Source organism: Rana temporaria, chromosome 3 (assembly GCF_905171775.1).
Source record: "Rana temporaria chromosome 3, aRanTem1.1, whole genome shotgun sequence".
Taxonomy (NCBI): Eukaryota; Metazoa; Chordata; class Amphibia; order Anura; family Ranidae; genus Rana; species Rana temporaria.
In genome coordinates this window covers 125603817-125628826 of record NC_053491.1, presented here as the reverse complement: position 1 = coordinate 125628826, position 25010 = coordinate 125603817, and the positions used below count along the sequence as shown (strand labels likewise).

The window sequence follows — 25010 nt, the reverse complement described above, 5'->3', positions numbered from 1 at the left end:
AAACATTTAATGGAGTATTGTTTAATCCATCATCGGGAAAGGGAAAGAGTATGGCACAACTGCAAACCTACCAAGACATGGCGTCCACCTAAATGGACAGGTTGGGAAGAAGAGCATTAATCGGAGAAACAGCCAAGAGGCCCATGGTAACTCTGGAGGAGCTAAAGAGATCCACACTTCAGGTGAGAGAATCTCTCCACAGGACAACTATTAGTTGTGCACTCCACAAATCTTGCCTTTATGGAACAATGGCAAGAAGAAAGCCATTGTTGAAAGAAAGCCATAAGAAGTTCTAATGTAGTTTGTGAGAAGCCATGTGGGGGACACAGCAAACATGTGGAAGATGGTGCTCTGGTCAGATGAGACCAAAATTAATAAAGTTTTGGCCTAAAAGCAAAACTATGTGTGGCGGAAAACTAACTCTTCAGCAGGGACAGTGAAGCTGAACAAAGTTGATGGGAAGATGGATGGAGTCAAATGCGGAGCAATCTTGGAAGAAAACCTGTTAGTCTGCAAAGACTTGAGACTGGGGCAGAGGTTCACCTTCCAGCAGGATAACAACCCATACAGCCAGAGCTACAATTGAATGGTTTAGAGCAAAGCATATTCATGTGTTCGAAATTCCAGACCTAAATCCAATTGAGAATCTGTGACAAGACATGAAAATGGCTGTTCACAGACGCTCTCCATCCAATCTAACAGTGCTTGAGCCATTTTGCAAAGAATGGGCAAAAATTTCACTCTAGATGTGCAATGCTGGTAGAGACATCCCCAAAAAGACTTGCAGCTGTATTTGCAGAGAAAGGAGGTTCTACAAAGTATTGACTTGGGGGGCTGAATACAAATGCACGCCACACACTTCAAATATTTACCGTATTTATCGCCGTATAACACGCACCCTAACTTTAAGAGGGAAGTTTCAGGAAAAAAACTTTCCACAGCCCCCTGCGTATAACACGCAGGCACAGTTTACCCTCTATTTTCAGAGTAAAAAAGTGAGTGTTATACGCCAAAAAATACAGTATCTGTAAGAAAAGAAAAATGAAAACTACCTATAATTTTCCTTCCACTTCACGATTATGTGCCACTTTGTTTTGGTCCATCACATAAAATCCCAATAAAATACATTTTACATTTTTGTTTGTAAAAAAAAATGTGGAAACTGGTAGGATAATAGTTTAGGGCTATACATATGTTTATGCAGTGCACAGGTGAGCTGTCTCCAACAGCATGATCTCCTCCAAGCAGGGTGCTCGCCTAGTCGCAGCTGTGACAATCGGAGGAAAGGTAACTGCACACCAATGCTGAGATCCATGATGCCTTTATTTGTGTAAAAACATCAAGAGCGCAACCTGTACAAGTAGGGGAGGAACTACTAACGCGCTTCACACAAACTGTGCTTTGTCAAAGCCTAGGCAATGTTGATGTAAAAATAAAGGCCAAAGAGCATAGATGGTTTTCACTGATACAGCATGTAAACTGCTGATTATTAGAGTGAGTACGGCAACCTGCGTTATCCAAGCATAATGCTGTAATAATTCATCTAGATTTTGCTGTAATGGCATCACACCTGCCATTTTAAATTTCTCCTTCTGTGCTATTTCTTTCTTTTTTGTTTTTGCATGTTATTTTTTTCACTAAAACTTCCCCTAATAAGACCTATTTATTTTTGCCTCAGTTACTTTACCACAGGGGCTAAAAAAATATTTTCAGTGTTGGAGGAGGAATCCAAGAGGATGCCCTACATTACTTCTACTGACAGTCCTGCTGGTGATGTGGACAACATATGCTATCAATCACAATGCTTCTGGGCATCACCTGACATTGACATGCAGCGAGGAGGGTGGTTCTCAGTTGTGACAGCACTAATAACCATTTTTCTCAAATTACTTAAGCATACAACCCTGTAACCCTAGCGGCTGCAGTTAAAATTGCATAAGGTGACAGCGTTTAAGGCTCCATTCACACTAGTGCAACTCCGAGTGCATCTTTGGGTTGCTACTTTGAGGCAAATTGCATGCAACCGCTGTATAGGGGAGACTGGCGCCCTGTTCTGCTCACTGACACTTCTCGGGTCGGAGGCAGAGGGGGAAGAAATTACACGTGGAGGACACACTTAATCTGCATAAGGTCCAGGTTACTCGGTACGAAATTGCTTTTATGTACCATTGCTTTTTAGACGTAGTGGATGGTACAAATGCTATACTGAGTATGACTATGCTGTATTGATCTCTGTGTCCCCGATAATATGTTGCTATTGTGTTTTGTAGTGCATTAAAAATTATCTGATTTAAAAAAAAAAAAATTGAATGCGACTTTACTCAGTCGCATCAAAGTAGTACAGGGACCCTTTCAAAGTCATATGAAACAAAGAAACAAGTGCGCATCCACTGATATGTGATAATGTTGTGTTGGAATATAACCACTTCTAGGTGCTATTAAAACAAAAAACATATGTAGACAAGAAAATAATATTTCTTTATCGTACATCACGGGACACAGAGCGGCATATTCATTACTATATGGGTTATATGGAGTACCTTCAGGTGTTGACACTGGCAATCTCAAACAGGAAATGCCCCTCCCTATATAACCCCCTCCCATAGGAGGAGTACCTCAGTTTTTACGCCAGTGTCTTAGGTGTTAGTCATGGTTTAGCTTGCCTCCGCATCCTTGGGATTAGGTGAGCTACCGGTTCTGTCCAAAAAAGCCTCAGCGCTAAAGTGGTCAGTAACCGGACCCCAAACCCTTGGGGTATAGCCCATAATGCTTTTCTTTTTAGAGAGCTGGACCCTGGGCCCAGAACTTAGAAACCTTTGGGTGCCTAATGTTTTCTGTTGCCAGGGTGCTATATGGGCCCAGGACAGTGGATCCTTCATAGGAACCCAGGGCCTGAAGGTCTAGACATCCCCACGGAGATGGGGGAAGATTGGGCCTCTTGCTTGGCAAAGTCCTGCGGCATGGAGCAGGTAAGTGAGGGGAAAACTTGCGGAACTTGGTTCTTAGCAGGTTTTTTTCTGGGGGGTCACAGGGGACATGCCTAAAGTTATGCACTGCATCTGGCAAACTAGTCACATATCATAAAGATAGGATGGCTCTATATGTATTATTCCCCATAAGATGTGACCTCCCTTGTAGTGTTGGAAAAGCATTGAGTGGGGCCTGTGTGATATAAAAATATATGTGTGTGTCAGAGAGCTGTGCTTACCTGCAAGCCTCCAGGCGATGCTCCATTCAGTCTTCCTCCTCAGAGCCTGCAAAGCAGGCAAAACGCTGACCTCCTCATGGTTCCAGGCTGCAGGCTGCAGTTTGCTGGAACAGAGAGGTCCCTTCCTCCCAAACCCCCCCCCCCCTGTCGGGAGGGGCATTTCCTGTTTGAGATTGCTGGGGGGGGAAGGGCGGGTCAGTGGCTTAAGGAAGGGGAGGCCCTTCCTTGTTTGTTCCATTCAATACTTTGGAACGGGGGGAGGAAAGACCAGAACGGCAGCACGGGGCGCCGAGGACTCACAGTGGCCAGAAAGGATATTGCAGTCTTCAGAAGACTGTTTTTCAAGCCTAGAAATAGGCTGTTTTCTTTTCCATCTCATAGTTTTTCTTTGCAATACTACTCAGGGGGACAGAATGTTTTTTTCTTTCCTGGATTTGAAACAAAAACGAAAAAAAAAAAAAAAAAGTCATCTAGGGGAGAGGAAGCATTTTTTATCCCCCAAACAGGTGTTTGGGCAATTAACTTTTATAGTTCCAAATACCAATAGGTAGCAGGTGTACCTTGGTATTGTACCATAGGCATCCGGAGAGTCTAAGGTCTCGGACAAAGTTATGCCGCTGCTTTCCCCACAGGGAGCCTTGGGGCCATCGGGATCTGGGGCTGGAGCTGGCGCGGGTCAGTCCAACCCTAAGATGGTCACGGACGAGGTATTACTCACCTCTTTAAGAGAGATGGAGAAAAGAATGGGAAAAATGATAGCCACAGCTATGCGGGGCAGTAAACGGATTAGATCTCCGTCGCCCGAGCGCAGACCCTCAGAAGAGGAGGTCCTTTCCTCAGGGGAATTGGACGACCTCTTGGACAAGGACCAAGTAGGTTCAGGGATCAAAGATCCGGATACAGAGGAGTCTGGAGCAGTCTCCCAAGGGGAGAGCTGGTGGACTCAAGCCTTAACGGACTTGGTCCATAAATGCATTCAACTTGCCAGTACCAGATCTCCAGGTATCTACGGTTTCAGCTTTGGGCTCACTGAGGGCGCCTCAAAGCAATGCAGTATTTCCGATCCACCCTCTACTAGAGGGAGTTTTGTTCCAAGATTGGAACAAGCCAGAAAAATCTTCTTACCACCTAAAAGATTCTCTGCCCTATATCCTATGGAAGATACATTTTCCAAGAAATGGGCTACTCCTGCAGTGGACGCAGCCATCTCATGTATTAACAAATCATTAACATGCCCTGTAGAAAACATACAGGTATTCAAGGATCCAGTTGATAAACGCTTGGAAGCACTACTTAAGAACTCCTTCACTACTGCAGGGGCAGTAGTACAGCCAGCCGTGGCTGCGATTGGGGTTGCTCAAGCATTATCGGATCAGGTTAAGCAGATGCTTAAACTTATTCCTGCCCAGCAGGCAGAAGAATTTTCGGATGTCCCTAAGGCCATATGTTTTACAGTAGACGCAATTAAGGATTCTATCCAGCAAGCGTCACGTTTATCGTTATCCCTTATCCATATGAGAAGACTCTTATGGTTAAAAAGCTGGGAGGCCGAGCCCCCATGCAAGAAGCTCCTGGTAGGGTTCCCCTTCCATGGAGGACGACTCTTCGGAGAAGACCTAGATAAATACATTCAAACCATTTCAAATGGCAAAAGTACTCTCTTGCCAACTAAGAGGAAGTTTCAGGGGCCTGCGTTTAAACGACAGTACTCCCCTGGGCAGGGGCCCTCTAATGCCAAACAGTATCGACGGCCTCCTGCGAGAGCAAACTTCGGCTTCAACAGCAAATCACAAGGACAGGCTGCTAAAGGCAGAAAGCAGTGGGTTCGCAAACCAGCAAACCCAGCCCCCAAGCCGACCTTATGAAGGGGCGCCCCCACCCACGAAGGTGGGGGGAAGGCTGCGACTCTTTTCAGAGGTTTGGGAAGCCAGCATTCCCGACGAGTTGGTACGGTCTTCCGTGGCCACGGGCTACAAATTAGATTTCCTAAGGTTTCCTCCTCTTCATTTCCAGGAGTCGAGGATTCCAAACGATCCGGAGAAAGGAGCCGCATTAATGTCGGCATTAAATCATCTACTTTCCCAGGAAGTAATAGTAGAGGTACCAGTCCTGGAACAGGGGCTAGGTTTCTACTCCAACCTATTCATCATCCCGAAGTCCAATGGAGATGTCAGGCCAATTTTGGACCTAAAGATGGTAAATACATACCTAGAGATCCGCTCATTTCGGATGGAAACCGTGCGGTCAGCAGCTACCACACTCCAAAAGGACGACTTCATGGCGTCCATAGACATAAAGGATGCCTACCTTCATCTTCCAATTTATCAGCCACATCAAAGATATCTACGCTTCATGGTGGCTTCGCGTCACTTCCAATTCGTGGCGCTTCCCTTCGGGTTGGCTACGGCCCCCCGGGTGTTCACGAAGGTCCTAGCTCCAATCCTAGCCAAACTAAGGATCCAAGGGGTCACGATCCTAGCATACCTGGACGACCTCCTAGTCATAGATCACTCGTCTCCCGGCTTGGAGCGAGCAGTGGCCCTCACGGTCCAATACCTCGAGAAGTTCGGCTGGGTCCTAAATCGAGAAAAGTCAGCTTTCCTGCCCACAAGGCAGTTGGAATATCTCGGCATGAGATTAGACACAGAACAACAAAGAGTGTTTCTACCTCTGAGGAAGGTCAAAGCCATCAAGGAATTAATCCTACTGGTTCTAAGCAAGAAGGAACCGACTATTCGACTATGTATGAGATTACTAGGCAAGATGGTGGCCACATTCGAGGCGGTACCATACGCCCAGAGCCACACTCGCATCCTGCAGGCAGCCATCCTGTCAGCATGGAGCAGAAGGCCGCAGGCCTTGGATATCCCGTTGCCGCTCTCATCAAGAGTCCGACAAAGTCTGTGCTGGTGGTTAGACCCTCAGAATCTACTGAAGGGGAAGTCTTTCAGCCCAGTGGCTTGGAAGATAGTGACCACAGACGCCAGCCTGACGGGCTGGGGAGCAATTTTGGATGGTTGCACTCGCCAAGGTACTTGGGCAACGCCAGAGAAGCAGTTGCCCATCAACATCTTGGAGCTCAGAGCTGCTCGACTAGCCCTCAGGGCTTGGACGTCAAAATTGCAGGGGTTCCCGGTGAGAATTCAATCAGACAATGCCACGGCCGTGGCATACATAAATCACCAAGGGGGAACCAGGAGTCAAGCCGCTCAGAGAGAGGTGAGCTTGATTCTCCTATGGGCAGAGGCTCATGTGCCCTGCATATCGGCAATATTCATTCCAGGAGTGGACAACTTTCAGGCGGACTTCTTAAGCCGCCAGACTCTTTTGCCGGGGGAATGGTCTCTGCATCCACAAATCTTTCAAGCACTCTGCCAAAGATGGGGAGTGCCGGACGTGGATATCATGGCATCGAGACTCAACAAGAAGCTAGACAGGTTCATGTCCCGCTCAAGGGATCCGATGGCCTGCGGAACCGATGCGTTGGTTTGCCCTTGGCATCAGTTCAAACTTCTTTATGCGTTTCCCCCGCTCCAGTTACTACCCCGCCTGCGGCGCAGGATCCGGGTGGAGCACATACCAGTCATCCTGGTAGCTCCAGCATGGCCCAGAAGGGCATGGTACTCACTAATCTTAAAGATGGTAGTGGGAGACCCTTGGACTCTTCCTCTACGGCCAGACCTGCTATCGCAAGGTCCGATCCTCCACCCTGCCTTACGGCATCTAAATTTGACGGCCTGGAAACTGAATCCCTGATTCTCAGGGGTAGAGGTCTGTCTCAGAAAGTAATCTCTACCCTAATCAGAGCCAGGAAACCGGTCTCTAGGGTGATTTATTACAGGGTCTGGAAGGCCTATGTAGGCTGGTGTGAGTCCAAGCAATGGCTTTCTCGCAAATTTACCATCGATAGAGTATTAAGTTTTCTCCAGCTAAGAGTGGATAAAGGATTGGCATTAAGCATAATCAAAGGACAGATTTCTGCTCTGTCAGTGTGGTTTCAGCGGCCGCTGGCCACCCACTCGCTGGTTAAGACCTTCCTTCAAGGGGTCTTACGTATTAAACCTCCAGTTAAATCCCCGCTTTGCCCGTGGGATTTAAACCTTGTTCTGTCAAGTTTACAGAAACAACCGTTTGAGCCGTTGGCTGAAATTCCTTTGGTTTTACTGACAAAAAAGTTAGTATTTTTGGTCGCCATAGTTTCCGCAAGAAGAGTATCGGAACTGGCGGCCTTATCCTGTAAGGAACCATATCTTATTTTTCATAAGGACAGGGTCGTTCTCCGCCCTCATCCTTCCTTCCTACCGAAGGTTGTATCCAGTTTTCATTTGAACCAGGATTTGGTATTACCATCCTTCTTCCCTAAACCTACTTCCAGAAAGGAAGGGTTGCTGCATACCTTGGATATCGTCAGGGCCATGAAGGCCTATCTTAAAGCTACAAAGAAGATCCGGAAAACAGATGTGCTGTTCGTATTACCGGATGGGCCCAAGAAGGGGCAGGCAGCTGCAAAGTCCGCCATTTCTAGGTGGATTAAGCAATTAATCACTCAGGCCTACGGCTTGAAAGGGTTGCCTCCTCCAGTATCATTAAAGGCTCATTCTACTAGGGCCATGGGCGCCTCCTGGGCAGCACACCACCAGATCTCTATGGCTCAAGTTTGCAAGGCGGCAACCTGGTCTTCTGTCCACACGTTTACAAAGTTCTACCAGTTGGACGTAAGAAGGAATTCTGATACAGCCTTTGGGCAGGCAGTGCTGCAGGCTGCAGTTTGAGACCCTCGGAATCCGGGGGCTCCTCTTTTTTGAGTTAAATTTAAAATTTAAGATTATTTTTCTCAACTAAGTTGGATTTATTATGATTTGAGTATTCTCTAAATTAAATCCTTTTGTCTTGGAGATGTTCTCCCTCCCCTCATTGTGAGCATTGCTTTGGGACATCCCATATAGTAATGAATATGCCGCTCTGTGTCCCGTGATGTACGATAAAGAAAAAGGGATTTTTAATACAGCTGACCTGTAAAATCCTTTTCTTGGAGTACATCACGGGACACAGAGCTCCCACCCCTCTTTTTGGGGACCATTTTGGGAGGCATACTGCTTGCTACAAAACTGAGGTACTCCTCCTATGGGAGGGGGTTATATAGGGAGGGGCATTTCCTGTTTGAGATTGCCAGTGTCAACACCTGAAGGTACTCCATATAACCCATATAGTAATGAATATGCCGCTCTGTGTCCCGTGATGTACTCCAAGAAAAGGATTTTTACAGGTAAGCTGTATTAAAAATCCCTTTTTTTTTTTTTTTCAGGTATACTAATATAACATGAGTGCTGTATAAAAACGCACGCATCCACTAATTGGTGAAAAATGTGTAAGGAGATAAAAACTCCTAAAAAGTTTAACAAACAAAACAAATAAAAAGAAAAAATGTATCTTTCCTCTCAAGTGTACCTATATATTCAGCTGTGCTGGATAGTAAGACAAAGTCCAAATAGCGCTACTAGAGAGCGAAACACGAAGTGCTGTATATAAAAAGTCCATAAAATGATCACACTAGGACCTCTGGAAATCTTTCAATATCAGGAATCTTCTGATGTTTCTTAAGCAGGTAAATGTAAAAATCAAGCCGCTTACCAGAAATGTAGGACCTCAAATTATAGAGATCATAGGAGCCTGTTGCATCAGCCTGCCGGCAGAGATTTAATCCACCTGTATTCTGATCCAGGGAGAGACTACTGCTTCAGTTATAACGAAAGGCACTCTCAGCTGGGCTCTTGAGTTTTCCAAAGCAAGGACCACAGACAGGGAACAACTTATATCCAAAAATAATCCTAAAGTCGGCCATACACTGTTCGAATTTCGAAAGAAATTTTCTTTCGAAAATCGTATCAAAGAATTTTCGTACGAATTTCGCACCGTTGGTAGGCTGCAGCAACAGCCGATTTTCGTGCGGCAATCAAATTTGAGGAATCGGACATGTTGCCAATATTTTGAAAAACAAACGATTTTCTAATCAATGATGGGAGAATCGTGCGAGAAATGTAATAGAAAAAAAAGTGCATGTGCAAGAAAAGAAAATTCCCGGAGAGAAAAGAATATTCCCGGCAACGAAAATTATTTTCTGTAGCAACATGAAGGCTTGGTCGGCCGAATTTCAAAAATCAGTGGTGGCATCATCGGATCACAAAAAAAATAACTTTCTGATTTTGAAAAGTGTTCTCTCAGTATTATATAAAAGGAAAGGAAGGCTTCATAGTGCAGTAAGTCTTTGCAAAAACATTTATTCAAATCAAAGACACCACAGCAGACTTTCAAAATTTACAGCCAAGAAATTCAAAAGAGATTTAAAAAAGGGAAAAAATCGAGGCAAGTAAAACAATTGGGACATAGCCGAGGATCAAACCATCTGGCTGAATGGAAAAAAAAAAAAAAAAAAAAAACGCAACCCTTTCAAAGTCGTTGTGACTTTAAGTTGCACAGATTGGAATGGGTGCCATTGAAATCAATGGGCTGTGACTTTTCATGCAACTTTTGTGTCCAGAGTTGCATGAAAAGTCGCCCTAGTGTGAACGGAATGGATATCAATTCAAAATTGCTATAGTCATCCTTTCAGCACAAGTACACCTCGGTAGTATTGTTCCCAGATATTTGCTGAATGTTTTCAGTAAGCAATTACATTTAGGGTGTGCATCGAATGGAAATTTTGGGACAAGCACTGAAAATGCAGGATGCACTTAACCGAAACTGACTGTTAAAAAAAAAAAAAAAAAAAAAGATATATATATATACCACATAACTGGTGGGCACAGGTGGATATCACTGGTGGGCACACTGACAGGCATCACTGTTTGGACTGCACGGATAATCAATGCTCAAATCTTTTTGTAGTTTGTGTGTGTGTGTGTATGTGGATAGATAGATAGATAGATAGATTGTGTGTGTGTATATATATAGATATATATATATATATATATATATATATATATATATATATATTTATATACACACACACACACCCCTGTATTCACTAATGTATTATATTGTAGCTTGTCAATCATTAAATGTTGCTGCATCGGTTTTCTTTTATTATTTTCCCTTTGTTTTCACCTGGTGGGCAATAACACACCTCCTGTATTAGCGAGACACAACTCTGGAGGAATGACAACAAGAGAAACGGCAGACAGCAGCATTGTCAGTTGGGAGGGGAGGGTAGTGTTAACAGATTTAGATACGCTAATAAATTTTAAGACAAACTGCGTTTAGCAGTCAGTCTGGTTTGTGGCACCTCGGGGGAAATGTGTAAAGTTTGAGTCAGAGATGAAATTCAGGCCCCAGTTAGAGAGTACAGTTTGGAAGAGGTGGGCATTTAATGCTGCGGTAATATCCCTTTGTTCAGTTTGAATGAATAACCTGCAAATCATCAAAAACCTTGAACCTGAATGGCATTAAAGTCAAAGGTAAGGAAATTCAGGTGGACTGTACACGTTTCTAAATAATAGATTTCTGGTTGTGGTAATTTAACTTTGCTGCCGAGAATCCTGGGTGACATTATTGACAAAATTTGGTCAAGTATGTCTCCTGGGATTCCTGGTCGTAAATAAAATTGTTGTAGCCTGGAATCTGTAATTTAGTGGTGGGATTCACAAGTCAGTGGGTGACAAGTCAGTGTGATTTCCATGGATTTACATTGGTGAATGAATGAATGAATGAATTAAAACTTATATAGCGCAGCACATGCAAACTTAATCGCCTCTGGGCGCTTGTTCCTGTCTCCTTTGGTGGATGCTGGATTCACTTCTGGAGACTGTAATAGACTTTTTGCAATCCAGTTTATTAAGTTTTATGCAAAAATAAAAAATACATACAAGTAACAGAAATACAGGAAACAATAGAAGGTGAATTGAAGACTTTCTGTGTAAACCATACAATAACTGTATGAAGATCCATGGAGGTACATGAAGGTTATTAAGAGTGCATAAAAAGTCACAACATTATTAATGCAAAATATGTATTTTAATAAAGACTCTAATAGATGTTTATAAATTTAGTAGCAAAGCTCTTCAATTCACACTCCTTATTTTTTGTTTGTTATATAATAAGTTATTGAGTTCCATATAATTAATATGTACATAACAGATATGCAGTAAATATCTGTGTTTGCGCTTTTTTTCCCCTCTCCATCCCAATATATGTTAATTCACTGACATATATACATTTAAATTTGTATTATTTTTCATTTTAATAACGGTGTCTTTATACATTGTTTATATCTGCCTTGTAATCTATTAGAATTTACATCAAACATATTTTTAATTTATGTAACACCAGTTCTTGCTTATCGTAGATTAGCTTAAGCCTTCTTCTTTTATTATTGGAACTCAATTTAGATATAGACATTAATTCTCTGTTTTCTATACATGCTACTATTTATTGTAACTATGACTGTCAAATATGGATATATCTGTAACAATTCTTAAAACTTAAACAAAATTGACAAGTAAAAAAAAATAAAATAAAAGTTGCTTATAAACCTTAAAATTGTGTTAGTTTCTCATGGATCTATTGGTCGTGTATGAAAGGCAGGGTTTGAGAAATTTGCTTGGAATCTAGGAGCCAGCTAAAAAAGTTAGGTGGCAGAAAACGCGCCCCATCCCGCCAAGCTCGCGCACAGAAGCGAACACATACCTGAGTAGCGCCGGCATATGTAAACGGTATTCAACGGTATTGTTTTATTTTTTTTTATTAAAAAAAAATATTTTCTTTATCGTACATCACGGGACACAGAGTCTTAATCATTACTATCTGGGTTATATTCCACCATCAGGTGCTGGACACTGGTGTAATCAATTAGAACAGGAAGTTCCCTCCCTATATAACCCCTCCCATACTGGGAGCACCTCAGTTTTTTCACCAGTGTCTAAGGTGTTGGTCACGAATTAACATGTGCTCTGAGGAGCTCCACTGGAGGGATCCATGCTGGATGTAAAAAGCCTCCATAAAATCCGGATCCGTCCAAGGTGCTTCATAGCCAAAGTGGACAGTACCCGGGCCTCGGTACGAAGAACGAGGTTTTGCCTATAATGCTTCTCTCTGAGAGCTGGACCCTGGGTTCCAGTACATTGGTCGATGTCAAAGACCAAATATTTTTTCTGTTGCCAGGGTGCTATATAGGTCCAGGGGAGAGGTGACCTGCTATGGACCCCAGTCCCTGAAGGTCTGAGACGAAGCCCACATTGAGGGGTGAAGGCTGGGCCTCTTGCTTTGCAATACCCTGCAGCGTGGAAAGGTAAGCGGAGGTACCTACGGGACTTGGTCCGACAGTGGGTTCTCCATTGGGGATTATGGGTCTCGCCTATTTTATGCTTCTATGCATGGGCAACTTAACCACAAAGTCTTTTGAGACAGGATGGCTCTGGCACCCATATACCTCCCCTAGTGGGTCCTAGTCCTCCGCTGAAGGGGCTATTGGGTCTTGCCTATAATGCATGTGTGCCTTGGCAAAGAAACCACTATGTCTGTTGAGACAGGATGGCTGTAATACCCATAGATCTCCCATTCAGGAGGTTGGTACCCCTACATGAGTATGTCTTATCTGTTTTCCACGAAGGGCCCTAAGAGGACATGCCGGGTGTTTCGCTTGCCATGCTTTCCAGAAACGGAAGCTCAAGGTTAGCTGATCTAGGGTGCGGCTTACTGCCTCCGCTTCAGGCTCTGCCACGATGGGGGGGGGGTCCCTCGTAGTCTCTACGGCTCCTTGGGGGATCTCCCTCTCCCCCCGCCTCCACCATTCCCCTACGCACGCGTGCCTGAGAGGGGCGCGCTTTGAAGGCGGGGGGACGATGTGGTTGCCGCTGGCGCACGTGCGCCGGCTCATGGTGCAGACGCAGGGCGGCCCCTTCAAAAGGCCCAGACGTCAGAGAAGCCAGGGGGACACGGTAGCTTGAGCACGTAAGCACCTTGTGGAAATTGGATACAGATTCATTTAAGACACCTACTCGGCATCTAGCTGTGTTAGCAAGCATTATTTGCTAGACTAAGTTCAGCTGTTGATGCACCAGGGTTAAAGTTCCTCTGCTTTTTGCTTAGGACTCTTTTGTCTCCCCGTAAAAGAGGGTTCAGGGGTAGGAAGGGGTATCACCACCTAAATCTGGTGGCCCTTTTTATCATGCTTGCATGATACTATCCTCCCCTGTAGAGACTTAAGATAGCTCACATAATTAGCTATCAGCCCTGTCAGGCGTGAGCCTCCCCCAACATTGCAGCACTCTGCATATGTTTTGTTGCATTGCATGTATAGGTCTATAAGAGGTTAACTGCTATATTCACAGCAGCCTCACAAGCAGAAAACAGGGTGTGTCCCTTTCCCTGCTCTAAATCCTCAAACAAGGGATTGAAAGACCTGAGGATGAAGGTTCACTGTCAGTGAACAGATAACAGGTGTTAATGAGGAGAAAACTATCAGAAGCCCCAAAAGCTCTGGTTGCAGCTGCAGTCTTTTCAGAGATCCAAGCTGCATATAACTTCACTTAGCCTAGACGGCCAGAGCCTCTGTCTCTTTAAAGTCCTCATCCTGGTGTTGGCTTCAGGCTAACCGAATGCACAACAGGGGGGTGCACATGGCTAACGTTGCAGGTTTGCGGAGACGCACATCTGCAGAGCATAACTGCCTCTTTACAGTCCACATGTTTGCATGAAGTACATGAGTTTGGAATGTTCAAAATGCATGTGGGGTAAAAACCGGTAACAAAGCATGTTTTATTGTTGATCACATAAAGAGACATGTTATTTTGTTCGTATGATTTTATATGTTCACATAAGGGTGTTTAATCACAGCAAAGTGCCTAAAATCGCATAAAAATGCTTAAGTGCATAAAGATGCGGGATCTCACATGGTTACTTGATAACCCAGGTCCTTGATTACCCAAGGTTATTTAGGTCACACAGAGAGGCTTGTTTCCACAGGAATGCCTAAAATCGCATAAAGATGCTTAAGTGCATAAAGATGCGGGATCACACATGGTTACCTGATAAACCAGGTCCTTGATTACCCAAGGTTATTTAGGTCACACAGAGAGACTTGTTTCCATAGGCATGTCTAAAATCGCATGGAAATGCTTAAGGATGCGACATCACACATGGTTATCTGATAACCCGAGCCCTTGATTATCCAAGGATATTTGGTCGTACGGAGAGGCTTGTTTTATACAGGAGTGCCTGAAATCGCATAAAGATGCGGGATCACACATGGTTACCTGATAACCCGAATCCTTGATTACACAAGGGTATTTGGTCACACAGAGAGGCTTGTTTCCACAGGAATGCCTAAAATCGCATAAAGATGCTGGAGTGCATAGAAATGCGGAATCACACAGGTTTACCTGACAAACCACAATCCTTGATTACCCAAGGATATTTGGTCACACAGAGAGGCTTTTTTCCACAAAAAGGTCTGAAATCGCATAAAGATGCTGGAGTGCATAAAGATGCGGGTTCACACATGGTTATCTGATCACCCGAGTCCTGGATTACTCAGGCATATTTGGTCACACAGAGAGGTTGTGTCCGCAAAAATGCCAAAAATCGCATTAAAAGGCTTAATTGCATAAAATTGCTGGTTCGCACAGTGGTGCTCGATCATACAAGAATCCTTGGTCCCACAAGGGTACTTGTCCGCACAGGAGTGCTTAAGATGCATAGATGTTGGATCGCATGAAAATTTGCTGAATCGCATAAGAATGCATGTTTGCCTAGAGTTTGACTTAGGAGACATTATAATTAGGTTTCCTTAATTATACAGGATTCCTTGGCCTTACATAGGCGCATACTTGCTTGCAGGATGCTTGTTCATAGCTCACATGCTATATGTATGCGTGTATACAGCACGCCCCCTTTTTTGTGTGTTTGCGGAAAACATATTCTTATGAACTCACGCTTCTATAAACACACGCTTCCATAGAGGCATATGGCTTTAAAGGTTGCCACATGCACATAGGGGGAGCTATTTGCATGTGTGTTTATTTACAAGGCTGCTAGGGCCCGCCTCTAGCAGGGCTAAAAGCCCAGAGTTTAGCAGTAATGTCATTCCGAGGCAAACCCGTGCTGACAGATCAGTCAGTAGCATGGCTGGGCCTAGGGGAGTCCAGCATGATTAATTATCTGGAACTCCTGGGTTGGGATCCCAGTCTAGAGGGAATATGCTGTCTTTATTCAAACACAGTTCCCTATGCTCAGTTTTATTCAAGGCTGATATAAACTTTGCTCTGTCGGCCTGGAACGAGTGGATCCTAACTTGGCATTAGCCTAGGAGTCTTGTCCCAGGGATATGCTGGAATTTCAGTTTAGGGTTCTTAACTGAATGATTGGCAGAAGGGAATATGCTTCATACCCGTTACCTGGGAGCAGGTTGCGAGGACTGGCCTCTAGGGATAGAATCCAGGCCTGGAAGAGACCACGGCACAGGGAAGGTGGTCAAGCTCCTAGGGAGCCTTATCTGCTAGCTTTCTAGAGCTACGGATGGAGCATCCGGCTTAAGGACCTGAACGTTTAGGTTACAGGGTTGCTCTGTCTGAATACAATTCTGACTATGCCTCTCTAGTGGTTTACTTTGGTTACCAGAGAAGAGCTTGTGCCTTGCCTATTGTCAATTGTCATTTCATGGAATGCTAGATTGGCAGGCGATTCGCTGGAGCCATCAACAATCGGGTCCGGGAGATTGGCCTCTACACCCCGACTCTTTTCTGACCAAATGTCACAGAAACGTTACCCTGCACATAAAGGGTGTTGACGTCCAGGTTCAACAAGAGATTGAACAACTTTGTGTCAAGGCCAAAGGATCCACCCGCATGCGGGACAGATTTTTTAGTGACCCTGGGGGCCCAGTTGTCGCTGGTTTATGTGTTATCTCCCCCCAGGGCCGCAACCTTCGTGGCTTCCATGCTACATCAGAAGAGAACGGAAGCTGGCTTAATTGCTCCAGCATAGCCCATACAACCTTACTGCGCAGGGACAGCAGAACTGATCGTAGAGGACCCAGGGTCCCTTACAGCTTGTCCAGGCCTGCTTTGCAGGGTTACATCCTGTCTTGCATACATGTGTATTAATGGTCTGGCTGTTATAGCCTGCATTCTTGAGGATCGGGGCGTACAGAATCAGCGGCAGTTACCTTGATTCATACAGGACAGCTGGCCTCCAGGACCAGATATCCTAGGATATGGAAGGCCCATATTCCTGGTGTGAAACCAAGGGGTGGAATCCTTGGTAGTAGGTCCTAGGTAAAATTCTTACCCTTCTACATTGGAAAAGAGATGGAGCTGGCCTTAAGTTCCATCAAGGGTCCGATCTCGGCACACTCTTGATCTGGGCCGTTATACAAGGGGTGACAGGTATAAGTCCGCCAGTTAAGGCGCCCTTGTGCTCGGAGGATTGGATCCAGTATGCTGGCTTACAGAGTCAGCACCTTGGGCTGATGCACCATAAATATTTCCCTTTATCTTTCTAAAGAGGGAATTGGTGTTCTTGGTTGCGGCTGCCTCCGCAAGAGAGTATTGGCAACTTTCTTTGTATAGAGCCATACTTAATTATTTGTACAAGAAGGGTGATGTTAAATACTCACCCAACCTTATTGGCTAGAAGGATCCAGTGTTCACTTGAATTAAGATATTCTTGCCTTCCTTTTCCTTTTTTTCAGGACCTTGATCCGCGGAAGGAGAGGTTATTGCTTTCTCTTAATAAAGATAAGAGCAGTTAAAGATATATCTGAAGGCTTCAGATATAGAAACCTAACGTTTTGTTGCCAGAAAGCCCCTAGATGGGGAGGGCCAGTGTTCAGATCGGCTATTAAAATGGCTATGCGCTCTCTCGTTATAGTAAGAGAGGTCAAGACCTATCTGAAGCGGCTGCTCGGATACGGAAGACTGATGTTGGTGCGCTACCAGGAGGCCCCAGCAAGGGGCAGGCAGCGTCTAAATCAACTATTGTCAAATGTTGATTCATCAGGTTATTATTCAGGCTTGTGGTTTATAGAGAGGGCTTCCCCCTGTTTCTTTTTGGGGTACACCCTACCAGGATAGTAAGCACTTCATGCGGGGTGCATTACCAAGCCTTTATGACTCAGATTTGCCAGACCTGCAACTTGGTCGTTTGTGCTTACGTTCACTAAATCCTATCAAGTGAACATAAGACGGCAGGAGGATGCAGCCTTTTTTTGTTGGCACAATATGCGGCAGGCAGCATTAGAATTCCTCGTGTCTGATGGCAGTCTGCATTGTTGGTGTCTCCCTCCCCTCAGTAAGCATTGCTTTAGGACATCCCAGATAGTAATGATTAAGACTCTGTGTCCCGTGATGTACGATAAAGAAAATAGGATTTTTATAACAGCTTACCTGTAAAATCCTTTTCTTGGAGTACATCACGGGACACAGAGTCCCCACCCCTCTTGTTTGGGGATATTGGGACACTTATTGCTTGGGACAAAAACTGAGGTGCTCCCAGTATGGGAGGGGTTATATAGGGAGGGAACTTCCTGTTCTAATTGATTACACCAGTGTCCAGCACCTGATGGTGGAATATAACCCAGATAGTAATGATTAAGACTCTGTGTCCCGTGATGTACTCCAAGAAAAGGATTTTACAGGTAAGCTGTTATAAAAATCCTATTTTTTCCCCAAAAAAGTACGCTTGTAAGATCGCTGAGCAAATACGGTGTGACAGAAAGTATTGCAACGATTGCCATTTTATTCTCTAGGGTGTTAGAATAAAAAAAAAAATATATATATAATGTTTGGAGGTTCTAATTAGAGGGAAGGAGATGGCAGTGGAAATAGTGAAAAAACACTGCTGTTGGAACTGCTGTTTTACTTGTAATGCCAACGACCACCACCAGATGGCGCCAGGTCACAGAAGGAAGCCTGGGCCTTCACAAGGCTGAAAAGCCGCAATGGCGTGGCGAGACAGAGACACATGTAATTGAGGCCGCGGCCTCAATTACCGGCGGGCGACAGGTCACAATTTCTTGTCGCAATTGCGAACGGGCGCCCGTATTTTGTCGAGCCCTGATGAAAGGTACTACTGTGCTCACAGGCAGGGTAGTATTTAACAGGATAACCATGACAAAGGGACTGGTTCTGAAAGACCAGACACTTTTCATGTCCCATGAGGATGTAATGGAGATGTTTTTCCTTGGGTTATAAGGACGTTTATTTTTGCAAGGGGAAGGCTCTTGGATTCCCAGGTAGAATATGTTCCTCCAAGTCTTTTCTTATAAAGAAATCAATCCGTGATCCTTGTGAGGGTTGTGGCATGTAGATATAAAATTAGGCCAGGTAAACGTAGATGACTTGAAATTCCAAAAATAAGTCCCATATGGAAGTCATAAAAGATTTTAAGGAAGGATGATTGGTATTATACTAGTAGGGTGCGGAAAAAGTAAAGCATCTTGGATAAGATGTCCATTTTTATAATTTTTCGTAGCCAAGAAATACGTTTTATTGTATGACTGAAGGCGTTGTAGTATAGTCTGTTGAGGTGGGCAATAAATGACCTTAGCCAGTGTGATAGGGGTCCATCAGGGGATATTGACCCATAAGTATTTATTTGAGGAAGGTTTGTAGCTATTTAATTTTTGGGGGCAGAGATATGTTCCTGCCAACCCTTTTTAAGGAGTTGGCATTCCGGGAGGCGGGGCTTGTGACCGCTGTGATTGGCTGTCATGACAGTCACTTGATCGGGAGTTTTCCAATCAGGATCTGTTCGTAAGCCACCGGTCACTGTGTTGGGAACACGTGGGGCTCGCACTCTCTACACAGCCCTATCGTTGCTAATGCATGCGAATATACAGCCCCTCGGCGCCCATGATGTCTAGGGGTTCATTTTTAAAGCTGCATAAAAAGCCAAAGTGCTCAAATTCTTAAAGTGACAAACAGATCAGCCACTCAGAGCAACAATTTGACACAGGTGTTGTGCAAGGAACTGGGGGAAAGGGGAGGGTGATTTGCTACCCCCCATCATTGAAAGGGATGTGGCCCCCTCCACTCCTTACTGGGGTTTTTCTTCTTCTTTTTTTTTTTTTTTTTAATGTAATTTTGGTGACAATACATAGCCCGTATATTTAAAGAGCCATGCACAATATTATATGCATATAATTACAGCTATGAGTATATAGTTATGTGTGCTGTGTGGCTTTTTTTTTTTTTTTGTGCCAAATACAGTGAACTTTACCATTGCTGCTGTTCAATTTGAGCTTTTCAGAATCAAATGTGCAATGTTTGGGACAAAATTACAAACTGGAACCTTAGTGGTCAGTAAAGGTACACAGAGGAAACTATACTAAAATGAATGGTTTAGAGGAGCACCGAATATACATTTTGGTGCCGAAACCAACAATTCAGCATGCACTTGGCTGAAACTGAAGATGAAAGTTTAAAAAAAATTAAAATAATAAAAAAATAATAAATATATAAAATATGCACACACACTAGAAAATTACTTAGAACCCCCAAACATTATATATTTTTTTCCTAACACCCTAGAGAATAAAATGGCGGTCGTTGCAATACTTTTTTGTCACACTGTATTTGCACAGCGGTATTACATGCGCACTTCTTTTTGGAAATTATTCACTTTTTTTTTTTTTTAGAAGAATTCACTTTTTGAATTAAAAATACAACAGTAAAGTTAGCCCAATTTTTTTTATTGTGAAAGCTGATGTTACGCTGAGTAAATTGATACCCAACATGTCATGCTTCAAAGTTGCGCCCACTCGTGGAAGAGCTATGGGCGAAACTTAAGTTTTGACGCCACTTCTGCCCTGCAATGATATGGAGACTGGTATGGGTCATCTTTCCCTCACTCATCTCCATGACAAGTCAGGGACAGGACGCGATCACCCCTCTCCCGCTGCCGATAAAAGTGATCTTATGGTGAATCCGCTGCAAAGACCTCTTTTATCTTGAAGCAGGCTGCCTGCTGAAGAGGATACCGGGGTTATGTTCACTAGCTGCTACCATAACGGTATTCCTCTTCAAAGTACTAACGTAGAATGACGGCGATCGGTCCAGAAGTGGTTAAACATAAAAAAGAAAAAAAAATTAAATGTACATAAGTATTCACAGCCTTTGCCATAAGACTCCAAATTTAGCTCAGGTGCATCATGTTTCCACTGATCATCCTTGAGATGTTTCAACACCTTGATTGGAGTCCACCTGTGGTAAATTCAGTTCATTGGACATGATTTGGAAAGGCGCACATCTGTCTATTTAAGGTCCCTCAGTTAGTGCATGTCAGAGAACAAACCAAGCCACGAAGTCCAAGGAATTGTCTGCAGACCTCCGAGACAGGATTGCATCGAGGCACTGATTTGGGGAAGGGTACAGAAAAATGTCTTTAGTATTGAAAGTCCCAATGAACACAGTGGCCTCCATCATCCATAAATGAAAGAAGTTGAAATCGCCAGGACCCTCCCTAGAGCGGGCCGCCCGGCCAGACTGAGCGGTCGGAGAGAAGGGCCTTAGTGAGGGAGGTGACCAGGAACCGATGGTCTTTCTGACAGAGCTCCATCGTTTTTCTGTGGAGAGAGGAGAACCTTCCAGAAGAACAACCATCTCTGCAGCAGTCCACCAATCAGGCCTTTATGGTAGAGTGGCCAGCCGAAAGCCACTCCTCAGTAAAAGGCACATGACAGCTTGCTTGGAGTTTGCCAAAAGGCACCTGAAGGACCCTCAGACCATGAGAAACAAAATTCTCTGGTCTGATGAAACAAAGATTGAACTCTTTGGTCTGAATAGCAATCATCATGTCTTGAGGAAACCAGGCACCGCTCATCACCTGGCCAATACCATCCCTTCAGTGAAGCATGGTGGTGGCAGCATCATGCAATAGGGATGTTTTTCAGTGACTGACAGGTACTGGGAGACTAGGATTGAGGGAAAGATCAACGCAGCAATGTACAGAGACACTCTTGAGGAAAACCTGCTCCAGAGTGCTCTGGACCACAGGCAGGGGTGAAGGTTCATCTTCCAACAGGACAATGGCCCTAAGCACAAAGCCAAGATAACAAAGTGGCTGCAGGACAACTATATGAATGCCCTTGAGTGGCCTAATGTGGAACCCAATTTTAACATCTCTGGAGAGATCGGAAAATGGTTGTGCACCGACACTTCTCATCCAACCGGATGTAACTTAAGAGGTCCTGCAAAGAAGAATGGGAGAAATTACCCAAAAATAGGTGTGCCAAGCTTGTAGCATCATACTCCAAAAAGACTTGAGGCTGTAGTTGGTGCCAAAGAAGCTTAAAGTATTGAGCAAAGGCTATGAATACTTTTATGTACTTGAGATTTTTTTTTTTCGTTTTGAAATCTTTGCAGATTTATTAAAAAATAAAAAATAAACTTCTTTCACATTGTCATTATGGGGTATGGTTTTTGAGGAAAAGAATACATTTAATCTATTAATAAGGCTGTAACAAAATGTGAAAAAAGTGAAGTGCTATGAAGATGCACTACATAATATTTGCTCTTGGGTTTATTACTGCTTTAACAATAAATTTCACAGATCTTGCAGTGGTCCTCTTATTTGTTAAAACCATATTTATTATGGGATTTTTAAATTGGATCACAGCCCAGTCGAAAACCAAGCGCACTTCAGAAATGATCCTGCTAAATAAATATACCCCTGCCCAACATCAACTTAATCACCAATGAGATTCAGTTCTTCTCATTAATGGTTGAAATGTCTCTCATGTGTGTTGTTAATAACCATTGTTTTGTCTGTTTCTGGAACAGTCAAGGAACCTGGAAAATCATTAGTCTATGCTAAACCCAAGTCCCAGTCTTTTGAAAATAATAAATTGCAGTCACTTCACCATCTGCAGACGAGAGAGGTTTGGCATTGTCCGGTTTCTCTCAGCTCATTTAAATAAAAATAACATATAATTCTGGAGTCCGTTCTCCACTCCAGGAAAGCTTAAAAGTTGAACTAATTTAACGGATTCATTGACAGCTGTTACTATAGCATATACTATCTAAATGTCTCAAAATCTACTTTTTTTATTATTGTCATTTTTTTTAAATAACAATATTTATTTGTTTGGAAACTAATTAGCTATCTGAAATACTTGAGCATAGGGTTGGTTAACTGCTGAAAAATTGCATTGTGTTTTTTTTAATTTATTTATTTTTTTAATACACAGCCCTAATCCATTTTTACTTTTTAGAGTTCTTTCAAGTACACAATCAGCCATAACATTCTGTACACCCACCATAACCGCCTAAGATTGTGTAGGTCCCACTTTTTCTGCCAAAACAGTCCTGACCCATCGAGGCATGGACACAATTAGACCTCTAAAGTTATGCTGTGGTGTCTGGCACCAAACTGTCAGTAGCAGATGTTTTAAAGTGATATGTCCATTTTTTTTTTTTTGAAGAGATTTTTATGTTCTCGCCTGCTCTGTGCAGTGGTTTTGCACAGTACAAGCCCGATCCTCCTCTTCTCGGGTCCCTTGCTGACGCTCCTGGCTCCTCCCTTCTGCCAAGTGCCCCCAGATCAAGCAGCTTGCACTAGGGACACCTGAGCAGGCTCGCCTGCTTCCCAGCTGCTGCTCTGCGTGTCTATTCATACACAGAGCCACGGTTCTGCCCTGCCCCTTCTGTCTCCTTATTGGCTCAGTGGCTGTGATTGACAGCCATTGAAGAGGCAGAGTCCTTGGAGAGCCGGGGCATCACTGGATTGAGATGGAGGGTGAGGGGGATGCTGCACACAGGTTTTTTTTACCCTAATGCATGAAGGTAAAAAAAAACTTGAACCTCTACAACCAAATTAAGTCGCACTCCCTTTGCCAGCTTGCCTATTTCCCATACTGCATCCTGGCGCCATCTCTTCCCCAGGTAAGTAGAGATGCAAACGCACCCGTCCATCCACCTGATGTAAAAGAAAACTTGATTCGTAAGGCCAGAACACCTTTTTGCATTACTCCATGGTCCAGTTCTTATGCTTGCGTGCCCATTGTAGGCACATTTGGCTGTGGACATGAGTCGGCATGTGCACTATTTTCAGTCTGCTGCTACGCAGCCCCAATACGCAACAAACTGCGATCGAACCAGCATTAACTTTTTCAGCAATTTGTGCTACAGTGGCTCTTCAATTAGATCAGCTTACAGGAGCCAGCCATTGATCCCCATAGCACAGGGATCCTCAAACTACGGCCCTCCAGCTGTTGCGGAAACTACACATCTCATGAGGCATTGTAAAACTCTGACATTCACAGACATGACTAGGCATGATGGGAATTGTAGTTCCCGAACAACTGGAGGGCCAGAGTTTGAAGATCCATGACTTGGCATCAGTAAACCCTGGCCACCCATGACCCCGTCGAAGGTTCACAGTTTTTCCTTCTTTCTTTCCTTGGGCTACTTTTGGTAGTTTCTGAAGATTGCAGACTGGGAGCATCTTCAAATGGCAGTTTTGGAGTTGCTCTGACTGTCGCCTAGCCATTACAATTTTACCCTCCTCAAATTGTTACACTTGCCCAATCTTTCTGCTTTCAACACATCAAATTCAGGGACAACGTGTTCATTTGCTGCCTAATATATCCCACCAATTTTCAGATGCCTTTGTCACAAGATAATCATTGTTATTCACTTTACCTGTCGGTGGTTGTAATGTTATGGCTGATCTTTGTATAACTTATTTTTTGTGACTGTTCATGGCTGCAGAGTCTTCGGGGATCAGTAAGGTATAATGCTTTTTTCTTTTCTGTCATGGGTTTGCAGTGAACACATTTGTCTGTACTTATACTGCCTCTAACAGGATGAGAAATGTGATGCATCTGCTTTAGCATCTTTCCTAACAAATGTCCTCTTCTCTCCTTTACAGTGAAGAAGAACTACCATTTCACGATGAAGCAATAGAAAAGGTATACTCTTTACGATTGTATTTATTCTTCTTCTTTTTTGTGAGGGGGGCTACAAGCCCGTTTCAGTATGTAATTTCACAAACTTCCTGATTGCTCAGTCTTTGATTTTGAAATATGGTTCGAAACAAATCATCAAACTATAAGACTAGGGTCACACTATGCATTTTGCAGTGCATTTTCAGTTTTGCAGTTTTCCATTTAAAAGGATTTCCTTATGGGTCACGTTTTTTGGAAAGGGTCAGGGACTTTTTTGCCTGTAGCAAGTTGCGTTTTCGATCCCATAGACTTCAATAGGAATGCCACATAAATGCATCAAAATTGCAGTGCTTGCGATTTTGATGTGTTTTCGTTGCGTTTTTGCAGATTTTTCTACATGACAACTCTCAAAAACACATGTGTAAAGAAAGTTAAATGCAATGGCAGAACGCATCAACTGCAATCCACGTAGGTGTGAACCTAAGCTTAGGCTTCATTTACACGGCTGTAAAAAAAAAAAAGCATACAAATGTTTTTTAATTATGGATCTGAATTCAGCTGCATTGTTTTCAAAAGAGCCATTCACACAGGTGCCTAAACAAGCTCTGCATTCAGATCAGTAAGGCTTTATTCACACAGCTGTGTCACTCGGGCGTTCCGTTTTTTAGTTTTTTAGTTCTCTTTTGGTAAAAAAAAAACAAAAAAAACTGATACGGATGGTAATTTTTACATCAATTTTCATGTCCACTGACCTCCATTTTTCATCATCGTTTTTTTTTACCCAAAAAATGTGACCAAACTGAATTAAACTGAACGCCCATGTTTATGGGTGAAAAACGGATGTCAGCAGATCGGATGTAAGCTGATGTCACCCGCTAACATCAGTTTTTCGTCCGTTCCGTTTTTTAGCCCTGGTTCACACTG

The 25010-nt window shown here is 43.7% G+C and overlaps 1 protein-coding gene across 2 annotated transcripts in view; it reads left to right on the top strand.

Annotated features, from left to right (window-relative positions):
- The window catches only part of USP6NL (USP6 N-terminal like), a 252946-nt gene that overhangs the window by 118008 nt on the left and 109928 nt on the right, over positions 1-25010 (top strand). For both annotated transcript variants that reach the window (XM_040343385.1, XM_040343384.1), the window contains exon 4: positions 24071-24110. In XM_040343385.1, the coding sequence (XP_040199319.1) occupies positions 24071-24110 (40 nt within the window). The remainder of the gene's footprint in view (positions 1-24070; positions 24111-25010) is intronic.